Source organism: Chaetodon trifascialis, chromosome 7, assembly GCF_039877785.1.
Source record: "Chaetodon trifascialis isolate fChaTrf1 chromosome 7, fChaTrf1.hap1, whole genome shotgun sequence".
NCBI classification, from domain to species: domain Eukaryota; kingdom Metazoa; phylum Chordata; class Actinopteri; order Chaetodontiformes; family Chaetodontidae; genus Chaetodon; species Chaetodon trifascialis.
In genome coordinates, this window is record NC_092062.1 from 8017130 (window position 1) to 8040589 (window position 23460).

At 42.3% G+C, this 23460-nt stretch overlaps 1 protein-coding gene across 2 annotated transcripts; it reads right to left on the reverse strand.

Moving 5' to 3' along the window:
* Positions 1-4920: 4920 nt before the first annotated feature.
* On the reverse strand, positions 4921-22873 carry ube3d (ubiquitin protein ligase E3D). 2 transcript variants are annotated; one of them, XM_070966671.1, is made up of 11 exons: positions 22609-22835; positions 19751-19962; positions 19156-19246; positions 16954-17176; positions 16423-16495; positions 16262-16340; positions 15482-15590; positions 14363-14529; positions 11854-11992; positions 8967-8998; positions 5195-5433 (listed from the first exon to the last, which is right to left on the reverse strand). In XM_070966671.1, the coding sequence occupies exons 1-11, from the start codon at positions 22698-22700 to the stop codon at positions 5421-5423; spliced, it is 1230 nt and encodes a 409-aa protein (XP_070822772.1). In that variant the 5' UTR covers positions 22701-22835; the 3' UTR covers positions 5195-5420. The 2 variants fall into 2 exon arrangements, with proteins under 2 accessions (XP_070822773.1, XP_070822772.1); XM_070966672.1 differs by lacking the exon at positions 8967-8998 and having other exon boundaries at positions 4921-5433; positions 22609-22873.
* Positions 22874-23460: the final 587 nt, after the last annotated feature.

Here is a 23460-nt window from a genome sequence, read left to right on the forward strand (position 1 = left end):
ACCTGTAAAAAGCATTTTGTTCTTTTTGAATCAAGGTATTCCAGCATGCAAGACCACACGCCATGTATCTCAGCCAGGAGCGTGGATTAGCAGCTACAGGAAACCTAAATGCTTATTTTTCCATAATACATGCCGAACATAACCGCCGATAAGCATTTTGCCCTCCGACAGTGAGGCAAAAGCTCCTCTGTCTCCAGACTCCAGACAAGCAGCAGCCGATTCATCTTCCCTCGGGCTGGAGGAGATATCAAGCTGCAGCAGCGGCAGAAACAGCACAATATCACCCCACTTCCAGCAGGGCCTCCATCTCCTCTGTCAGCTGTCAGCTCAAAATGTCTCCCGCTTGTCAGACCAGAGCTTTCAACGCAGTCCGTGTCTTTCACTAACTACCGCCACAATTTCTTTCCAAAGTTAGAAGTGAGGTTTTGCATCGCATTTGAAAATCAAAAGCTGATGTGTACTCTGCAGCCTCAACAACAGAAATACTGCTGCTGCATTTGACAAGTTTCATTCTCACATGCTGTATTCTCACACTGGATCAGCCACTCATGGCAGTAAGCAGTTTTCTGTCATTGTGCTGTCATAAGCAGTATAAGTTCCAGAAAGTGCTTTCTGGATGTCTGTTTTGAGATGTGTTTTTCTTTTTTTTTGCCTCATGCTCGCTGAGGCAGCTGTTGTCATTCTTCCCCAGGAGCAGGTTGACTCTGTGGTTTACACCTGCTTGAAGGCTTGGCATGGATTTGCTCCAAGGTTGCCACGGAGGCTTGTTGAAACCAATGGATGAACTAATGAGCCCCTGAAGGCCCCACTGATATGCCCCATGGCCTTGTTAGAAAGCCAAGATGGGGATCTGCAGAGGCAGATAAAGGCTGAAGTATGGGTGTAGGGGGTGTGGTGGTTCTTAAAGTCATGGGGTAATTAGTTGAAGCAAGAGGGGAAGACAGTATGACTTTGGAATTAAGATGACAGTATAAAAAAAAGACTGAGAGTCTACAGCCATGCTAGCGGCTCTTTGAGGCTGTACTTATTCAGACAGCACAGCAGTGGTTTCAGCTAAGTGCTAACATCAGCATACACAATGTCAATGGTGGCATGCTTATGTGTTAACATGCAAACATTGGCTAATCAGCACGCCAAGTTTTTATTTTGGCAGGTACAGGGACAGAAACCAAAGTACTGGAGAAGAAGAAGAGAAGAAAGAATTGAAGGGCTCATCAAAGTTCATGAGGAGGACTTGAAGGTGTGTACCAAATTTCATGGCACTCCATCCAATCACTAAATTTTGTGCCAGTCCATCTAATTGGTGCTGCTGGATGGAAAGTCAAAGCCATCCGTAGGATTTATCCTCTTGGCACCGTGGATATCTGGACCAATTTTTTATGACAATCCATCCAGGAGTTTCAAGACATTTCCAGGAAAAATTCGCAGGATCAAAAAAGTCATTGGAATTCGTCCTTTGGAGCTCACCACCAATCATCTTCATCAAAATTTCATGGCAATCCATGTGTCATTTCAGTCCTACAAAAAAGGCTTTCAACTGAAAAATTGGATTTTTGCACTCCACTTCATATCTGACAACAATGGTTTGTACATGAAGTATTACAACAAGTTAATGTATTTTCATTCTGAAACTCAGTCCAGCCCTTGATTGGAGGTGTTTGACCTCTCAAGTGCAAGAGCAATGAATTAAGTGGATAGAATAAATGGGCAAATTGGATGATCCAGGTGCCAGAGTAGGATCATAGTACATTATTGTCAAATCCAGGAACAGACCATAACACCTGTGTCGTCCTATGAAAACTATGGATATGACAAAGTGGACTTCAATGTTGTGTTTTTGTCTGTACTTTTCAGCTTTATAACGACTCCAGAAAAGAGCAAAGATTCTGTGATTCCTCTCTCACAGAACAACTCCAAGATTCTCAGGATAGATGACCCATTAGGCTTGGGTGACTAAAACGGGAACTCAATCTAATGCCTCATTTCCTCTCAGAGATGAGACAAGCTTTGTGGCTTGACCTCTCCCAAAAGGATCTCTTTCTTTCTACAGTGGCCACGTTGTAATGTCACACATCGCTGTCTCGTTTAATCCAAAAATAATATCAAACACATTAGTGAAGGCAAAGGCCTGGAAAATCCAATATGAAATTCATATTGTGGTGCTCGTAGACCTGATCACTCCATATGTGTGATGTCACATGTGGTTTTAATGGACATTCGTCTCCAATGGGAGAGAAGTCATAGAGGAAGCAGGGAGTTCTGGCTGAAGAGTTGCCTCAAATTGCACTCTTTAGTACCAGTCTCGGAAAATAAAGAGGTTGTTTCTCACAATTTATTCCTGCTGTGAAGTAAAATATAACACAATAACTTATATTTACTGTCAGATAAAATCCTCAGCTCTCCAAAATGTTGAGGAACTTGTTGACAGCTGTACATGTTTACCTTTTATTTTAGCCTCACTAGTTTCACAGCTCCAGGAATGGCAATGTCAGCTGTTCTACCACTTTTTTCCAGGTTGAAATAACTAAACAGCAGTTGGATGGATTGCCAGGATAATTTGTACAGACAGTCATGATTCGCAGAGGATGAATCCTAATGGTTTTGGTGCTCCACTGTCTTTTTCTCTTGTGCCACCAGGTTGACATTTGTGGTTTTGAGTGAAATGTCTTGACAACTAAAGAACTGATTGAAAACTTATAGGCTTTTATATGCCCCTCAGGATGAATTATTTCAATTTCGCCAAAGAATTTTTTTAGCTAGTGCCATCATCTGGTCAAATTTTTCATTTGTGCTGTGCTTTAGTTTATGATTTGATCTGCAAAACTAATTACATCCTTATCAGCCTAAGGTGGACTTTGTAATGGGAATCAGCGTATACTAGCATGCTAACAAGCTAAATTAAGATGGTGAACATGGCACCATACTTGACAGTTTACCCCAGAGCACCACTGTGCCTCGTGTGTTCGTCTTGGTGGAATCATCAAGCTTTGAAATGTTTCAGTATTCAGGTTGAATCACTGCTGCGTGATTTCATTTGTCAGACATGACAAGCATGAAATTCACCAAGATCAAGGTTATAAGTTTAGCCACGATGACAGAGATGTCTGTCCGAAGATGAAGCATGATCCCAGAATAATGACCTCACAGAAAAACAGTGAAAGTCTACGGCATTTAATGTGGTTTCAGTTGGTTATCATTTCCCACGTCCCTTATACATACACTGTACTGTACACATGTAAAATAAGAGCAAGCAAAAAGTGTCCTGCAGCCATGGCTAATTAATTCCTGAGGCTGAATATGGAGTAGTTCTTTAAAACTTTGCTCAGGCTGATAATTTTCAGGAGATAACTGCCTGAAAAGGCTAATGAGCTGCACAGTGTCAACACATGGCGGTGCACTGGCCAAAAAACTTTTGACACTTCCAATGTCTATCATCAAGGGGAGAAAGACAAAGAGTGCCTGCAACTCTTCAAGCCGTCTGGATGACTGTGCCTATCGGTGTGTTCAAAACAGCAGCAGCAGCAGCAGCCAGTAATGTGGAGGAGCTCCTTCTGCTCAGCGGGCTTGAAACAAATGGGTTATTTAGAGCCTACTTCATTTGCACTTGTGGAGAAAGGGCAGAAAAGAAATGAGAACCCCTTGACGGTTCAGCATTGGATGTATTTAATTAGTCAATTCACTCCCTGCTTTGCCGCCTCAGTGGGCACAATACTTCTTTGTGTTTTTAAAGGTAATTGTCACTTGCTGCATCAGCATTCAGCAGATCCAGGCATGCAGTCAGGAGCAGAAAAAAACAGTCCCCTTGTCTCTACTAAGAGCTTGTAAAAAATAGACACACTGGCACATATTATGCTGCTTTGCTGGTCAGAGATAACCCATGGAGACTGGATGCCGTGTTCACAAACCATGAAGTAGAGGTGTGGGCATCAGAGGCTCCAGCGGCAATCAGAAACATCATTTTGATTTATTCAACCTGCTGAGCTCTGCAGGCAGTTTTACTGGTTAACACAGGCAACATTGTCTCATCGTGATTCACAGTCAAAGCTTCCAAATGTAACACTGATCCACACATCACAAACTATATTTAAAAACATGCATTTAGAAATATTACATTATTAAAAAAATCTTAATCTTCCAAGGAAATGAGACCACAAGACTACAGCCATGCTAGCTGCCCTGAGGCTGCACTAAACAGTAGTGCTTTGAGCTAAGTGCTAACATGCTCACAGTGACGATGCTAACATGGGGATGTTTAGGGGGTATAATGTTTGCCATGTTCACCATCTGAGTTTAGCATGTTTGCATGTTAACCTTTGCTGATTAGCACTAAATACAAGTACAGGTACAAGTACAAGTACAGTTGAGGAGCATTAAAATTTGTGTTGAGGGGAACATGAATGTGTGTGCAAGTCGGTTAGATTTATCATCTGGGAACCCTGAAAATGTCATGGCAGCACATCCAATAGTTATTTCAGTCTGCGGCCGTCTGAAGTGACAGACTAATATTGCCATCCCTAGATCCATACTGCCAATGTAGCGAAAAAGTACTCTGACATACAGTGAGAACTACTTGACCAGGCCAATTCACGATTAACTTCAGAGGGTGAAGACTGTTTGAAATTAAAGGGACCATTTACAGAGTTTAACCACACATTTTCATAATGATCCTCGCTACCACGCATGTTACATAAATACCATCAATCACGGACACACACTCACACAGAAACCCACAACTAGACAAAAAATCACCTAGCTCCACAAGCTGTAATTACAGTATACTCAAGTTGAGGATGTACTGCTGTACCCTGGGGCTGAAGTGCTTCTATAATAAGCTTTCATCAAGAGCCAACTCAAGAACAGTGTCCCACATATCAACCAGCCGAGCCCTCCCGCGGAGCCAAAAAAAGAACGGGAGAGGTGATACTTCCAAACAGTTTAATCTGTTTTTGTCAAGAATGCTCGGAAAATTACAAACAAAGTTTAGAAACGGACAAATGTACAATGTACAGGTTCAGGCTTTTCCACCATTGTGATATAACATTAAGATTAAAAATGAGAAACAACTACAATGACAGATGAGGATCTATCCTATAAAAAAAACTATTTTGATGTTCTTGCATTTACTGGATATGTATTTCAGCATGTGTTTCAACATGAATCTGTTTTCAGGTGATGACACAGCACACAGCAAACAGAAACTTGACTAAACACGCCATTCCACGCTTGCTGCATTTCCTTCTACAGTATTCTTCATTCTTGTGCTTATTGAAAACTTGCACAGGATGTCACCTTACAGGACATGTATGGGTACATGTTCATCAAAGTTCCTCTCCCAGCTGTCCCAGGTCCTCTTGAATTCTTGACCAAGAGTGACAAGTGTGGTCTTGACCTCCTGGCATCTGACCTTTGACCTCACAGTCTCAGGTATGCCACCTAAAAATGGCAGGCAAAATTTTAGGAAAGAAAATAAAATAAAAATTTAGCATTTGTACTGTACAATGGGGATTTTTGGTCCCCGAAGCACAGACGTACTGGATCTCTACGGTCTGCTGATCAGCACAGCAACCCATTATCTGCAATTACTGTCATCAAACAACAAAAAAACCACAGGTGGTAAGAGATTTAATCAACTTCAAAAACACACATGCAGATAAACAAAGCACAGAAAACAAATGTGCCCAGCCCTGCCCTCTCTCTGCCTCCATCTGCTATTCCTGGGTGTTTGCCTGCTGCAGACAATGGCTGCGCTCCACTGAGGGCTCTATATTGGGATGATGGATGAGGGCATTTGCCTAACTCAAGGCCTCATCTTCTCTGTCCCCATGACAATGTCTGCTCACCACTCAAGCGCATCAATGGTAATTCATACAAATGATAACAAACGGCAACTAGAGGTGAGCCGCTCCAAACACAACTCTGAGTCCCAGAAAAAGAAGACGAGGCGTGATAAGGAACCAGAGCAATGGGAGTACAGGCGGAGGAGAGAAGCTGGCTTATGATTGGAGGGCTGCCAGGCGGAAGCTGGGAAATGAAGCTGGGGAAAGGGGGTATTGTGCTCTTCTCCCTTGACAAGTTGCAAGTGAGCAAAGCACAAAACCCATTGTGTGGAGCTGTGCAGTGGCTAACAGTAGAGCTTGAATTTGATTGACAGTGGCTATGCAAGAGAAACAAACAACCTCATAACTCATCACAGTTTGATTAAACCTCAGACTGGAGCACAGAAGTATGTGCCATCACCTTTTTGCAATTTTGAGCCTCACACAATTCAAACCAGGGAGAAAGGCCAGGACAAAAATAAAGACATCAAAAAAAGAAATGAAGACATCACTCATGTGAAATAACCCTTCAGCTCTATGGAGTGTTTTACCATCTTTAAGCTCATTGTTTTTGGTTTTATTGCCCACAATTTAACTGTTTGAATTCAGTCCCACTGCTCTCATCAGAGTGCATTTTAGTTGGAGCACAAAGCTGTATTTCTTTTTTGTTTTCCTTAACTCACTGCACACCGCCTTCTCCAGCACTAAACACTAGAAAGGAAAAGTTAGCACCAAACTGAAGAACACTTAGCAACTCAAGAGCCAGATACCTCTGACAGGGGAGTTAAAGTGAATATTGGACTTAACTTCACCAGGTGGCTAGAAACATGAGCTCAAATGAGTGAAAATGCTGCTCCGTAACTTCTAGATAAGTAAACAGCTGGCTGTTTGCCGGATCAACTTCATAAGCTGATAATATGGAAGTGTTGTGGTTACAGGTTGCTGCTGCCTCCCAAGGGGACAAAACAAAAGACAGTTATTGCTGGAAGAAAATATGTTATCCTGCCTGGATAAACACAGAATAAAGCTACAATCTAGGGGCCAGTCAGTCAATATGTGATATGAAATTGCTCATATCTGCTGGGGTATACCGTCACCAAAGTACCAGCAGATAAATTCATTTCACAATGACCTCTTAAAACACCTAGAAAAATGTACTTCTCAGATTCATTCATCATTATTCGATAATGAACCCATTTCCATGTCAGCAGTGAAAATAAAGAGGGGAAAAAACACACTATTCCCTTAAAGAGCTCCCCAGCATCATTAGGACCCTACTGGATGCAGGGTCTTAAGAATATAAGCAAATACAGCACATATTTCAAATTCAGTCACTATGACTTCTCTGGCTTTCCTCAGTAAATGCTGTGGATGCAAAGGTAAGATGCACGCAAAGCCAATTTTCAAGTGCAAGCGGTGGATCCTCCTCAACACTGTACCTATCGACAGCACGAACCACCAGCCACCTGGTGGAGAGCTTGACTGAAAGTGAGTACAGTCAGCGTTTTTAAAATCAAGCTTTTACATTATGAGAAGCCACACACAAAAAGGCTCTCACAGTTTATATTTAACAGCAGCAAGGTTACATGAAAAAGGTCTTTAAACTGGCAGTGATGTTGACAGCAGGTCTGCCCAGAACCCTTGATGATAATATGCTTAAGGATGTTACAGCTTTGATCTCACTGAAAGTCATTTGAGCTCTAGCATACTGAAATATAAAACATCACTGCAAAGCCTTCACACCGACACATCTACCTGTAGCAAGAGATAACCTTTGAGGGTTTTTCCATCTCTAGACAAAAGTGCTTTAGTTGTAGAGGGGACTTTACAGAACAGGGAGGTCTGAGACGATGACGAGAGACAGCTATGAGGAAGTCTTTTGAGCGGACAGATACTCTTTGCTTGCTTGGTGTTTAGAGACTTTTTGTGCATCAGAAAGGTAATGATACATGCAGATTCAAAGTCCATACTGTCAAATTATTTGGAATAAAGCAGCTGTTCTCAGGATGAGTCCTGCAGTAAATGTCTATTTCACTGTGGAAAATTTAGCTTGGTGTCAATAAAGTTCATGTGAGGTAGCTTGAGCAGGGAAGTGATTTTAAAATTCACTGTAAAACGTGAGCAGATAAAATCAACTCACATGTAATTCAAACATATAGTATGTAAGGTGGTGTTTTGTTTCAACGTGTTGGAGGACATTATTTGTTGATCCATTCGGAGACTGGCCCCAAGTAACAGATAAACTATTTAAATCCTTAGCAAAAAGTTATTGGTAAACAGTTCAAAAATTCTCTTTCTGCCTCTCCCTGTGGATGCAGTAGGAATGCAAATAGAAAAATACTTTGAAAGCAATTGAAATGGACACATTTGGAACATGATGGGTGGTGTAGGGATGTAGGGGTACGCCAGACACAACAGGCTGGTAACCACTGCTGTAGACATTAATGTCAGTGCAGCTTCACGCTGAGGACATAGGCCATGTATAACCAGTGCATACACTGAGGGTCTGGTTCAACAAACTGCGTCATTTCCATCACCGTGGAGGTAAGCCACACTGAAATGGCATTACAGCAATTTTGTCTTAATTAAAGATCAATATCAGCCTCATTTATATTGTCAAGTGGAACGATGTAAACACTGATAAAAAGCAGCATCACGGACCCCCTGCTCTGCTGATGAATTCCCCTTCTCATCCATTGGTCCTTGTGCAATGAATCGAGACGTGTGCATCTTGGGGGAACTAATGTATTTGGACAAAGTGCAGCCGCTCCTGGTGGGAAGCTGTGTGGACTGCAGAAAGAGGCGATGTGTTATTGATACATCTCCTCAGCTCCTCACTGTAAAACGCCAGATCTGTTTTTGGTTCCGTTTCTGTCCAACCTACATGCCGTCTCTGTGGGAGTGAGGCAGAAATTAATTAGGTGGGGGGAGGAGGGGGGTGTTGTCTGTTCGTGGGGTAAAGAGTGACACTCTGGGCTTGAGCCACTTTACACCCCATTACACTGGCAGGCCCAGGGATGGAGGGCGGGGAACACAGCAGCCCAGACAACAGCAGACATTCCACATGCAGCATAATAACAGACTGGGTTATGGTGCAGGCTTTGATCTACTCACAGGGCTAACAATACACACACAGTCCAAAACAGTTACCTGCAAACTGCTGGGGTTGGTATCAGATTGTACTGATAAAAAAAAAAGTCTTTTGTCAGATACATTCACCTCTAATCTATTGGGTATCATGCAGTTTGCAGAACAGAGCATAATATGACTGTAATTTGGATTTCTTTATAGATACACTATTACATATTCATCCCCAGACCAGACCACGTCTTTTCAGTGTGTAGGGGTTATGAAATGTGGCTGTTAAAGTTGTGGGAGACATTTTAACAACCTTTTTCATGCCAGATATTCTGACACCACAGCAGGAAGAGCACAGGTGTAATTACTAATAACTGCACTGCATTTCAGTGAGAAAGTTCCAGGACCTGCTACAAGTGCTTTTCACAGCTGACATTTTGACTTGTCATAGCATGAAAAGCACAGTTGTTACTGATGGCTTCAATGATAGCTCAGTACCTTTAAGTGTCCCAGCAGCCCTGCCAGTGAGCCAGCATGCACCATAGCAGAGCCCTGGAAACAGCTCACCCAAATGGAATGCAGCTGTTATTAATGTTCCTGTTAGTGTTATTAATACCAGGGCCAGTGTGTGCTCATGTTAAGTGTCTGTCGTGAATAACGTAGCCAGATGTTTATTTTTTACTCTGGTGCCATGTTGAGGAACAGTCTTCCACTACACATCGAGGGTTTAAAAATGAGAGGGGCGCACAGAGGTCAGCTGACATCAGTTAATGATCTTGATGAAACCTGTGCTTGTGCTGCTGTGCCATGTGAAAATGTCACGAAAAAGGTTTATTAATATATGGCGTTGGCTGACCTCACATAACTCTCAGCAGAGCTCCACTTCAACCTGAGCAGAGATCTGATCAGCCAGAATAAGTGAAAGCACCTGTGTGGGCACGCTGGCCCTTTAACATCTCCATTTTCTCTTCCAAATAACTGATTTTGAGTTGTTGGGTTAAATTTGTTCAATGCTGTCTGATGGCGAATGAACACAATGTAAGATTTTCCTTTAAATGAGGCAGAAGTGATTGTGAATGGTAAAGCCACTCGCTCTACGCAAGCGGGTTCTTGCTCACTTGAGCAATCAAAAGGCATCAGTCGGAAAAGCATGGTTCACCCCCCCCGCTCCTCTTTCTCTCTCATTCTTTTCAAATGGTGTTTTAAACAGGGGCTCTCAGACCATCTCCGGTAACTCTAGATGTCCCTGTGATCACATTACCATCCTGTCCTCTGTCGCCTATAGCACAAGCTTCTACTATCAAGAAGTGTTCAAGAGTGTCATTTTATCACACTCTACTGCTGTAACCACGTCCACCACCAGACAGATACTATGTCCTATGTCTGGGTCCCTCTGTCTGTAGCCTTCTTCATTTCTCCCCCCGCCCACCACTGTCATGTTGTTATCTCAGAAAACAATACTATTCTTCATTGTTCCACAATGTGTAAAAGAAATGGGGAATCTGAATTTTCCTTCATTTGTCATCCTCAGAAAAAAACATAATAAGCATTTTTAGGTGTGAGGCCCGGGAGCCTCCTGTAGGTGAAATAATTAGGATAGGAATCTGGTGTAAGTGAGCCCTCTGTTCCAAATTCCACTTCTAAGGTGACATACTGCTGAATTTCAGCTGTGAAACTGTGTTTCCAGCAAGACAGATCATACTATGACGGCAAAACATTAGTGCTGTCTCTCTGAGCTCAGGCTGACATTAGATCAGTCCCTGATTGGCTGCTTGGTTACACACTAATTCATGTACGAGTTTATTCTTTCATTTTAGAAATTACAAGAGAAAAAAGGCATTTAGGATAAAGACAAGCCAATGTTTCTGGCGACTGTAATGCTGTCTTGGAAAACCAGTTTGGAAATACTGCTAAGCTGATGTGTGAGCTGTTAACAGGGCTTTTCTTTTTAACCTAACCTGTAACGCAAGAACCTCACACATGCTAGTCAAGGATTTGCTCTCAGCCTTGGGGGTAATGCTGGATTACTACTGGAGCCAGTGAGCCAGTTAGTCAGCACATGCTAACAATTACAGTGTACATCAGCAAATAAACCCATTTATTCCATTCTTCAAACTTTTGCTGCTGTTGTGTTTGGTTTTAGAAAGGCTTGTCTTTGTCAGGACGTGTTCCTTCTTCAATGCATTGCTCCAGTATCTTTAGATCATGAGAGGCTCGGAGCAAGTGAACACCCCCACGCCTGGGTATTACAACAAAAGAGGCTTCACGTGATCCACAACAGCAGATTTCCCTCTCACAGATTTGCTCACCGTATGTTATTTCGGCTCTCGTATTGTTTAGCAGATGGAAAACTTGTTTAAGTGGTAGGAGTCACTTCCTAAACTTTCTGAGCAGGAAGTGGAGGATAATGGCGCTAATTACCCCTGTGACTATGTTTAAAGCGGCTCTGGGAATAGACCTGTCAGCAAAGTTAACACCTCCTGTTTTCTAGTCAAAGTGTTTTTCCCCGGCAATTCAGGCTAAATATACACATTTTACACAATTACAGGTGTATTAAAGCCGGAATAAGGCTGACAAAAGTAAAAACGCACATTTGACCCACATAATCCCTTAAGCGAAGCTGTTAACTGAAAGCTCTGAATCATGAAATTAATTAAGGCGGGATGAAAACACCGTCAAGCACTACTGAATAATGGATAAACAAGGTGCTGTAATTCAGAAGTAAGTAAAATCAGTGATTGCTGTCAGCTGAAAGAATCCCTGCTGTTCCGCTAATACAGCTTTTTACAAAAGATGAAGATAAACTGGAAGACTTCCAGCGTCTCTCTGTGTACATTCACGCCGTGTCAGCGAAAGCGTTTTACAAATATCTAAAAACATGTGGCTATGCCAAGGATGGACATGCTTTAGTCATCATCTCTTGCCCAATGCCCATTATAGGACACAGGAACTGTCTCACCTCATAGGACCTCATGCAGCGCATAGACGCAGGAAGTGTAGCGTTGCTGTCATCTATCACTTGCAGTAGCTCCTCACACACCTTCAGCGGCAGCACCACAGGATGTCCGATGGCATTGACCTCCCAACTAGTTACAATGCTGAAAACACACACAGAGCAGAGCAGGGGTGATTTACAGTGACTGCCACGCCGTTATACAACTGACATGATGCCCAGAATAGCTGCTGTAAATCCCAAATTGAGACATTTGTCCTGACATTTTAATTAAGTGGTTTGAAACTATAAACTGAACAAGATAACTAGGGATACATAAAAGTGGATTGATGGTGAGTAAGAGAGTGTGTGAGAGTGTGTGTGTGTGTGTGTGTGTGTGTGTGTGTGTGTGTGTGTGTGTGTGTGTGTGTGTGTGTGTGTGTGGCATCGATATGTGTCAGCGTGTGAGATGAAAAGACGAGAGGGACTGAAAGGAGAAGAGGAAGAGCGATTGAGACAAGAAAGATTGATGCTCTATCAGTGTGTGGTGCTGATCCAGTTTGTTTGGGTGACATTTAGCCATCTGTGCAGTCCCTGAGAGGGAGACGTCTTGTCAAGTTTGGCCAGCTCTACTTAAGACATCATGCTGAAGACACACTCATGCTATAGCTCTGTTTACATGCATGGGACATTTACTATTAGCCACTCAACAAGCAGTTTCTTAAACAGGTTAAGCTGCTTACACTAAGCTAATCAAGTCATCATGTGAACATATCGACCCAAAATGAGTCTTTATCATAATTCATTGTATTTAATGTCATCTATAGTAAGGTTTGATTACTCACATATCAGCATGAATCATGTGGCCCGCACAATTTTCCCATTAGACTCGATTTCCATATCTATGAGACCTAAATCCCATTGTACCGAACTGTGATGGTGCCTGCGACTTTCACTCAAGTCATAATCAAGTCAGCGCCATTAGTGACAAGCGTAATCCACTTAGGCATTGGCTCACTGATTCTCCAGCCAATTATTGGCAGTTTTAACAACACATACTGCAACCTCTGGCTGCACTGGACTGTAACCGACTGTATCCTGAATAAGAGGGCTATCATCCAGGGAGTTTAGCTCCCCAGGCATAACATTTAATTTAAAAATGTCAGAGATGAGTGATGAAGGATGAATGGTAAATTATGTAGGGGGAAATGGAAGTGTGAGTAACACCAGCATTTAGCTTTGCAAGACTTCAGGGAAATGTCAGAAAGAGGGGGGAAAATTCAGAAAGCGGTCGCTCACATGCGAGAGCGCCTTAACGCCAACACTTTCATTCTGTTCTGTAGCTCACGAGGAGCTGGTGATCAATTTAGGTTTGAACACAATGAACAGAGAAAAATAAATAGAAGGAGACAGATAAATTGGGCAGATACATCAGCACATAAATGTGCACATAAACGATTCAGATAGAGTCACCATTATCTCTAAAAAAAATCAGTGGGAACAATTCTTTGAAATACAAATTTGGGTAATCTTTGTCAGAATGTTCACATAAATTAAGTGTTAAAACAGAAATATGGCTGATGCATTGTTGTATCAGTTCGAAAAGTCGGACTGTGACAATACACAAGCTTAAAATTTGGACTGTAAAGAACAGAATTATCTGCGCAGAACGAAACAATTCACACAACAGGTGAAAAGCTGTAATCAAGATGTGTTAATTCTTATTCAGGCCTGACAAAAACACCAGTGCTCCAGTCAAGAGGTGCTGTCATGGCTCGTATTATTACCAGGACGATGTCTTTACCCAGCATGCTCAGTGCACGCATGGTGAGACACTTCTCCGTGCATCGCTCAGCTCATACGGTTTATCGTGCCATGTAAATGCATCCTTACTGCTTTGACTGAGAAGACAGGCCTTTCTCCTTTCATGTGAGCTTTTCCTCTAATTACCCTTTCTCCGTCAGTCAGCCGATGGGGGCTTGTCAAAATGGTAGAAACATCAAAACTTCTCTGTTCTGCCTTCACTCCACACGGCTGCAGGGATGGAGAGGAGGGGGGGGGGCACTGAGTGCTGATTCAGTTGAAAATAATGAGGGTGGAAGGCTTCTCCAGCGGGGCGCTGCTGTACTGAACATGGAGAACCACATGCAGCACATCCACCTACACCTCTCTAACGCATCACAGTGAGGTACAGTGAGCCTCTCTGCAGTCAAAACAACATCCCCTGTATGTGCAACAAACACGAGCGTGGCTTATGCAACTGACAACACTGTGACGATAAACAGCTTTGATGGCAATTTAATTTGCAAAATAATAGACAATTACGTCTGAGCGGGGACCCTGAGTGCAAAGTGTTCTATTAAGACGTAAAATCTGTTCACCCACAAAGTCGTCTTTCATCCCTTGCAGTGAGCCGAGACAGGTGGTGATTGAGAGGGTGTGTTGGAGAGATGAAAGGATGAGATTAAGAAGAGGAAAACAAAGATTGAAAGGGGGGATTTGGAGGGTGGAGGATGCGGTAAGAGTCCTCGCTTACTCTCTCTGCTCAACGCCTGTGTGAGAGCAGGTGGTGTAGAGGAGTTTCAGGGCTCTGGCAGCTCGGGGTGATGGACTGTGAAGAGCGGGGGAGCTGATAGACCTCTCACCCCCGACACTCGTCTCTGGGACTGACACTGTGATGGAGTCGCTGTTCAGCAGCCAGAGCTGCAGGAGGAGCAGACAGGTCACTTAACACTTGAGATACATGTGGGTGGAGGAATCACACTCCACCACATAAACTGTACGCGTTCACTCATGCACACCGTGGTTAGAGTGACACTGTGGGACGATAACATGCTTTTAATGAGCCTTGTATTTTGCTTTGGGGCGCTAAATAAACGTGTTTAATATGTTGTCTTACTTTTATACTTCATGGCTTTTCCTAATTTGAGGAAAATTGAAGTCTGCTACAGAAACTACAGCTTTACTTTCCAGCTGCTGTGACTTGAGTTTTATAGCTGCCACAGACTTTATTTTGCAATTCCAGTCATCTTTTTCTCATACAGTAAAACAATGAGGCTGTCATGAAACACAGGGGTTAGACAGCATGCCATCCACCTCTGATATGATGCAGCATATTTGACTTTGTAATCGTGAAAGAATTCAGCCCATTTTGGTCCAGTTTCACACTAAATTAATTATATTCTTACTGCTTTTCAGTGAGGAGTTTTCATGTCCCAACGCTTGAACTCTGTCAAGACTGAAATCTGTGGAAAACTGGAATACTACATTTATGGTTTGCAAAATGGTCAGTTTCAGTCAGAATAATGTCAATATTGGAATATAAATACATACAAAACTACAGTATGAAATGGACAAATCTGGTCCTCGGCATGATGCACATATCAATAGATTTACTGGACAACTGCAACGTCTTTTTATTGCTGTAATGTCTTATTGTTGTTTTACAAGGAGCCACTTGTCATAATCCACTTGTAGCTGATTTTAAAGAAGCTAAAATCCTGGCAGTATGCCCAACAACTCCAAAATCACAGCCAATCAGCTTGTCACATCACATAAAGAACCCACAATGTCACTCTTTCCCATTTATCAAATAATCTAGTCTATTTTTACAGAAATGTCATTAGTTTCTCTGATTATGTTTGTTTGTTCTTACCAGCAAGAAGGCTTTTCCATCAGGGGTTTGGACAGAGAAGTGGAAGGTGCTCAATGAGCTGGACAGCCCCAGCAGCCTGGCTGCTATAGTCCTCTCCACGAAGAGAGATCTGTCAATGAGAATCAACGTTCATGTATTTACATGCTTAGTCTTTATGTATGACGGTATTGATGGCTTTTGGCAAGATGACACAGTGTTCATGTTTTGCTTTCTCACCAAACGCCTCCAAGATTACAGAAAGATATGTCACTTTTTATGGTCATAATTATGTCCAGTACTAACTTTGAAAATGCTACCATGAGTCAAAAAAAAAATCACTGAGCTCAAAGAGAAAAGCTTTAAAAGGAAAAACGGTTTTCATAAGCTGGTGAGAAAAAAAAAATCAATCGGTCAAAGTGAGACTGATGCTTGTGCACAATCTAAGAATTATTCAGACTTGCACTGCGGGAGACGTGCCTATTCACACGTTTAATTCAGACCTGCAATTGAAAAATTGTAATTATTTTTGACAAAGCCTGAGCACAGGGCTGATATGCGTCATTCCCCAAAGTTTTAGCAAAATCCAATCAGTGGTGTGTCAGATATTGTGTGAGACTGACATACAAATGAACTGACTTATATTATACCTCTGTACTGATTTTACCTCGAAGGACCGTGTGCGACGTTATAGTCTCTCCTCCATCCTCTGCATATAACGCCTACTTTTTATTTACTTCTCAGTGAAAGAACACGCTTCCACAGTTTCATTGCTGTCCCCGCTTGGCTTCGATAAACACCTGCCTGTTAAGTGAAGTTTCTGTCTTTCTGTCTCCCACAGCGGGCTCCACCACCACCTGTGTGATGTACAGCTTCAGGGTCTCTGTGAGATACAACAGAGAAAGGCTCATATACACAGCTGAAAATTATTGATTATTACGAAAGTCTATTCGAGTGATGTATACCTGGTGCAACAGCCTCTCCCAGCACTGATGAGCAGCTCTTGCAGGAGATGAGGGCCACTCGGCGGCAGGGTTTCTGTTCGTACCAGAAAAAAACAGAAAGCCATTCACCACAATGCACAGCCATCTTTAACTTTGCTGTTTTCAAACCACAATCGATAGCCACTATAACCGGGATGGAAGACAGAGGAGGAGAGGCAGTGAGAGATGTATGAAAGGCAGGCAGGCAGAGTGTCATTTGTTCTCCTGCTCTTTCTAACTGCCTCTCAGTTTCAGTCATGCAAAGGGTGCCACTCGTGCTGAGGATGACTGATCGGGAGAGCAAACCTCATCAACAGAGTGCTCCAGTTTGACTTCACTGATGCAGCCCACTGAGGAGCGCGTGTCTGTGTGTAGGAGATACTCTATGATACGACTATGAATCCAACTTTCGCTTTTTATTGAAGAAATTGACCATTCAGTGCTTTAACCACTGAAGCTAAAGCACTGCTTTGTTTTCTAGGAGTTCCAAATCCGGCTGGTTGTTTTCCTCACCTTTGGATCTTGACTGTCCTCTGAGCCAACAGGGCTCACTTCCTCACTGACAGTCTGTTCACAGCTGCCATCTCTGGCTACCAGGAGGAAGGTGTCACCCAGTAAACAATCCTCTGCTCGGGGTAACAGCTTCCTGTTGGCAAAAGGATCTGGATGGCAACACCAGTCATCCACGATAGCGTTCCAGTTGCCATTAGGGAGAGGAAGAACTCGCTTAAACACTCTGACGGAGAGAAAAAGCAATTACAGGTTTTCTTCATCCGCTGATATTTGGAAAGTGTATCAGCTGTTATCTCTCAATAAGCACACAGGTTCCCTTGGACCAGAGGAGATCAGAATACAAAGGTGTGGAAGAGGACCCCCTCCCTCTGTACATATAAAGAGCTCATTCTAAGGTAACATGAACACAACAGCTCTTATTTTCAGGTGATTATACAAATACTACATATCAGGTGATTATAAGAAAACATAACTATGAATGTTAAAGGTACATTTCTACCAATAGATCCCCTAAATTGTACATGCCACACCTTTAAAATGACTGTTTCCTCACAATGCCCACAGTAAGAAAGCAGGTAAAATGTTTGCAGTGTCTAATAGAAATGACATCACTGATTTATTATTGAGGCTTTCTTTTGCACGTGGCAAATGATGTCATCTTTCAAAACAGGAAACTAAAAAGTCCAAAAGTTGTGTGAAATGTAATAATCTTTTTCATTTCATCCATCCAGAAATTCTAAAGCAGTATTAGGATTCTTTGAATTTGTCATTTTTCTGGCCCATTTACTCTCCTTTTAGTTCTATTTTGGTTTCCACAAACTCCTGAGGGGAATATTTGGCTCTTCGGCAGCTTAATGCTCCACTATGTTTTCTAGCTAGTTGCTAAAGTTGTTTCTATGCCATTTGATGCTGGGCAGGTATCACAGAGGGTGTTCATGAGAGCTGAAAACAGCCTCCTGCTGCTACAGCGAGGCCGATGAGAGCTGGGAGACTGATCGAAAACAGTAGCATTTTGGTTGTGACACATTTCACCTTTATCAACAAACTGTAACTCCTGCGATTTAGATACTGCACTTGGCCATCAGCATCAGTTTCATCAGAACTGGAGAGTACTTTTTCACTGAAATAAGAGCACAGAAGGGCACTGAAGGCTCTTCTTGATGGAAAATACTTTTTCACTCTTCTCCCGACTGGTTTCACCAAGAGCCCTAGTAAAACATATGGTTCGCTGATCTCACTGGTTAAAGTAAGTCCATAATAGACAGTGATACAAAGACTGTTCATTTCATCACCTGCTAATTATTTTTTGAAAGTGTGATTTTGAAGTGAGGGTTCATTGTATCAAACCATCTGGTGCGTCAGTTTAAAACAAAAACAATGAGCTGAAAGACTCAGCTCAGTAAAACTGGGGGGAACTGCACAGCTCGGATAATTTCCTACAGAATGGTCAATACTAGCGACCCCTTTCCCATTACACAGAGTCATTTGACACACTGCTAATGTAAAAATACAAAATCATGCATATTTTTGATACTATACTTGTTTTATTCATTCCGGTAAAGCACTTAGTATGCACTGTTTTAGGCTCTACAAAGAAAACTTTCAGAGGGCTCGTTGTGATGCTTGCAGTCAATGGCAGCATTAATATTTCTGAGCAGCCATAAAGTGGAACGTACAGTATTGCTACAAAGCATAATGAGCCACAATGTTATTGAAATTATACCTTTCCTTGCTCCAAGCACTTCTCCTGACATTTCGTACTTTCCGCAGCCCTTGTTGAAAGCAAAAAATAAGTTTTTGGCAACTTTTAGTTGGTTATTGCTGAGAAACATAGCCAGAGGCCAGGGGTCTGGGTAATGCAGCTATTGCAATTTTCAGCGTGTCACACTGCTGACCAGAGAAAGCTACAACCTTAAGGCAATAACAACAATACCAGTGTCCAGCTGAACCACCTCAAGGTAAGAAACCCAATTGTTTTTTAATAGGTAGCGCAGACCTTTACGTCACAGCAACTCTATAACTCTAAACCAATCAGGTTGACAACTGTAGACTCCAGCCCCATCCATCAATTTCTCTTTCCCACACTATCACTTCTACCACTGGGTCACGCCATCAATAACCACCCGCTCCTCTTCCCGCAGAAGACGGCGTAAATAAAAACCCATTTCCACTGATGCTCTTCCTCATCCGTCCGCTCCTCACCTGTCCTCGAGCAGCCTGGTCATGCAGCCCTGGCAGTAGAAGCAATAAGTCTCCTTAGCCCGGAGTGTCTCCATCACACTGTCAGAAGCCTCTGTGGAGGGCCAAAGGCAAACAAATAAATGAGGCAGATTTGGTGTAAGGGTGGTAACCTTGTACTACAGAGCAGAAAATCGATAAACTACTGGGTGGTGAAGGTGGCTTGGCAAAGCAGCGGGCAATCAATCTGATTTTGATTGGATTTGTCAATAACTATTCTTTGCTGTAACTTCCTCTTGCGTCAGGAGTGGAAGAAAAAAAATCTCGGGAAATGCCAAAAGATGGAGTTTGCGAATCTTATGCAATGACCCTTGAGTACGTTTTTGATGATCAGAGCTCAAATCAAACGCGTGTATTCTCATGACTGATGGTAAGTTGCTTGTGGGCTGTTGAGGATCCCAAAAGCAAAATTTACACCTTCACCGTCTCAGATGACCAAGTGACTCAATCCAATTAATTCAGAATAGACAGCAAGCTCTGAATAGCTACCAAAAGACTTGGCACAGAGGAGTGTAGCAAAGCAGAGGGAGGTTGCACATGTCTGGATGTGTTTCCATACCTTCATCTGAGCTTCTTGTGACATTGATGCGCAGTCTGAAATGCAGCTCCTCTCCACAGGACTCTCCTGCAGGTGTGGGAATGCAGGATCCCTGCTCGAAGGTCACTCCTGCCGGCAAACTGAGGCTCAGCTCACCTCTGGGAGTTTGGATGTGGAGAGAAGACTCTCCACCTGTCACGACCACATCTGCAGGACTTCTGGCCACATCTTTCCTGGAGAGCAGATGCGAGACACACACACACATGGGAACATGCACAAGACACAGAAAGGGAAGGAATACACTTATTATGTTTCTTTGCCAAGAGTTAGAGGAGTTATCAGAACCTCTGGTCTGTATGGAAAATGTGAAACTAAAGCCAGGCGACCATTAGCACAGCTGGCAAGACTGGAAACAAGTGGAAACTCCTAGCCTGGCTCCTGTAGCCTTGCTAAGCCAAGCTAAGCGGCTAGCTGTAGCCTTTTAGACAGACATGAGAGTTTCTTCAGTCTTCTCATTTGACGCTCAGAAAGAAACTGAGCAGGTGGATTTTCTGAAATATCGAAGAATTCTTTCAACACTTCAGGAAACATTATGTTAAGTAACAAATTAGCATTCACTTTTTTCACCAAAATATATTCAAAAGTATTGTGACCTCTCAGCTGAGGAGGTCGGATCTTTTTGGAATCTCTGTTCTTGGTACTTATGCACGATATGTGAAGAACAAGCCAATATCTTTGGGATACTGGTTTGATGTGACTTGCCAGCATCAAATCAAATCATTTGGACTGAGCAGGCTCTGCAATTAGTCGAGGTCTCAGTACACTCACTAATGAGTCAGCCTTTAGTGCAGAATATTGCCTGTATATAAAAATAAGTATATATTAACAGACAGTATATGGGCAAAATCTGCCAAGTACTCTGAGTGGAGAAGTCATAAGATAAAAAATAATAGTCCAATATTTTCTGCAGAACTAAAGTGAAGAACTATTAGAAATAACAGGACTACGACCATAAACACCACCTCTACCTCCTGCTGGGTGCTGCTGTCTCAGAGGAGGAAGCACCGGTTTCACTAAAAACAAAGTGGATGCAGGCTGAGCAGCTCCTCTGGGACGCACCTCAGGGGGTTTCATCACATTGTTCTACTTTTTCTCCTCCGGCATTGGAAACACTGACAGTGTGCTGTCCTCTGAGCGGTCGGTGGCTTTTCGTTTCACCTCCTTTTTTGAAGAAATGCTTAACTTTAGCTCTCCAAGTCCTCATATAAGTTTCAGCCCTAATTAGCTGCACAATGCAGTTATCAGTTGAAAGAAGAAGGATTCTCATCTCTCCACTGAACATTCAGTGCTTTTGGGGAGAGGAGAGGACCCGGGCTCAGTTTATTGCCTGTCACGTCCTCTTAACTCCATCTAGTGACGTTGTAGGTGAACTTCATCCACCCTCTGCAAGCAGAGACGTCTTTGACAAATCACTGGCTCTGAGCTTTGCTGCTATACGGTATTACAGAAATGCAGAGTTGATTAATTGGAAATAATGACATTCAGAAAAACAGAAACTACATTACACTAACTTTAAATACTGTAACTTATATCTAATCAGCATGCCTTCCAGGCTGTACCTCTGCTGTTACACCAGTGAAGCAATATCAGAGTAAACCCACTCATCCTGTCCTGCAAGGAAAATTTCACTGAAGCACAAATGCGTCCACAGCAAAATGGACCTAATGTGTGACGAATAAAAGTACTCATCATGCAGATCTGTCTCTGTTAAATCCTTATATTAGGGCTGCAACTAGTGATTAATCGAGTTAGTCGGGCTACAAAATGTCAGAAAATGGTGAAAAATGTTGATCAGTGTTTCCCAAAGCCATGATGACGTCCTCTAATGTCTCTAATTCTGTGCACATTTTGAATTTACTGTCACAGGGGAGTAAAGAAACCATAGATGGTCACATTTAGCAAGCTGGAATCAGAGAATTTTGACTTTTTTTCCTTAAAAATTTACTCAAACTGATTGATTATCAAAACAGCTGACGATTAATTTAATAGTTGTCAACTAATCGAGCGATCGCCGCAGCTCAACATCATATCATAGGATCATTGTTACATAATATGTAACAACATATATGTAGGTGAACCTTAATGTTGGAGTTTGTCAAAGTGGAGGAAATTTAACAATTTAATATACTTTTGTGGAGTTTAATCTTTAAGAATCCATCTTAGTTTATTTGCTTGTACTTTTATCTGCAAAGTAACTGGTAACATCTTAACTAGAATTAACTTGTACATCATTTCCTTATGTTTTGACAAAAGTACAATGCTTCCCTCTGTGAAGCAGAGGAGAAGCATTCAATTTAAATATGCAAACAAAGCACACCTCAAAAGGTTTCTGGAAAACAGAATTTTAGTTTGTCCCGTTATTTCTCATGGCATGGCAGAGGCAGACCTCTTCAAACAATTCAAACTTTACATCTCTGGAGTGACGGAGGACTCTTTGGGGATTGGGGACATGCTGTCGAACTTAAAATGATGATAAGAATTATTACATGAAGGAAACTGAAGCCACATGCGGGCAGCAGGTTAGCTCCCGTTTATTCAGACCAGAGAGGCAGATAGTTTGGATTGAATTACCCCAGCATCTCCTTCACTAACTCACTGTCTAACTCTAATTGTAAATGTCCAACAAAAGTGTCCTGAAACTACGAGGCGGCTAAATTCAAACACTAGTTAGCCAACGTTAGAGTTTGGAATATGTAACTGAAACAATGACAGAGCACTCGTAGTTAGCTGCTGAGCTAAATCAGCTAGTGCTCTTAGCTAGCCTAGCTTATAAAAACAACAATGTCACCGTTTAGTTTGCTAGCCATTAAAATAATTACCCGACAATAAGCAGTCCACTCTGTAGCCTTTTTCTCAGCTCTAGAAAGACCCCAACTCCATGTGTTTTGGCTGGCATCTCCAAGGCTGACATCCCGGCAGCCAAACATTCAAACAGTATAAAAAAGAAATCGTACACTAATCAAAACTCAGTGGCTGATGACGGCTACAGCAACAGAGCATCCCACAGTAAAACAAACATTAAAGCACGTCTGTATAACTGAGTACGATCCAGAGGTTGGATCTTGTCTGCAGCGTGACCGTTGCACCGGTGTCGAGTAGATTAAAGTAGAGAAGAGCTTCCGGTCAAACATTTCAAAATAAGATAAGATAAACTGATAAAATGCACATGGGTAAGATAAGGGTAATAAGATACCGTGTTTTTGTAAGAGGGGTTGTCTATGATCGATGTCAGCTTGGCTAACATCCTCCTCCTCAGGACAGAACCAGCTCTCCTCTCCTTGTTCAGTCTTTTTCTCTCAGAGCTTCCACAGCTCCAGTAGACCACTGCATAAAAAAAATTGCAGATGCCACCACAGAGTCATAAGGTGGTCTTAACAGTGTCCAAAAGACCTCAGTCTTCTCAGCAGATGGAAACAACTTTGGTCCTTCCTGTACAGGACATCTGTGTTGTTAGTCCAGTCCAGTTTGCGGCTGAGGTGAACGCCCAGATAAATAAATGTTAAACAATCCTTTTTTTGACATTAGTCGCCAGCTGAAACTTTGTAATAAATGTTTTGTAATTGAGTCTAACAGTGTTAAATGTTTGTAGTTTTTCTACTATTAATCTTTATGTCACTTGGTGTCAAAATATGTATATCTCAGGTGGCAAAAGTATTTGCATTCACTGTCAG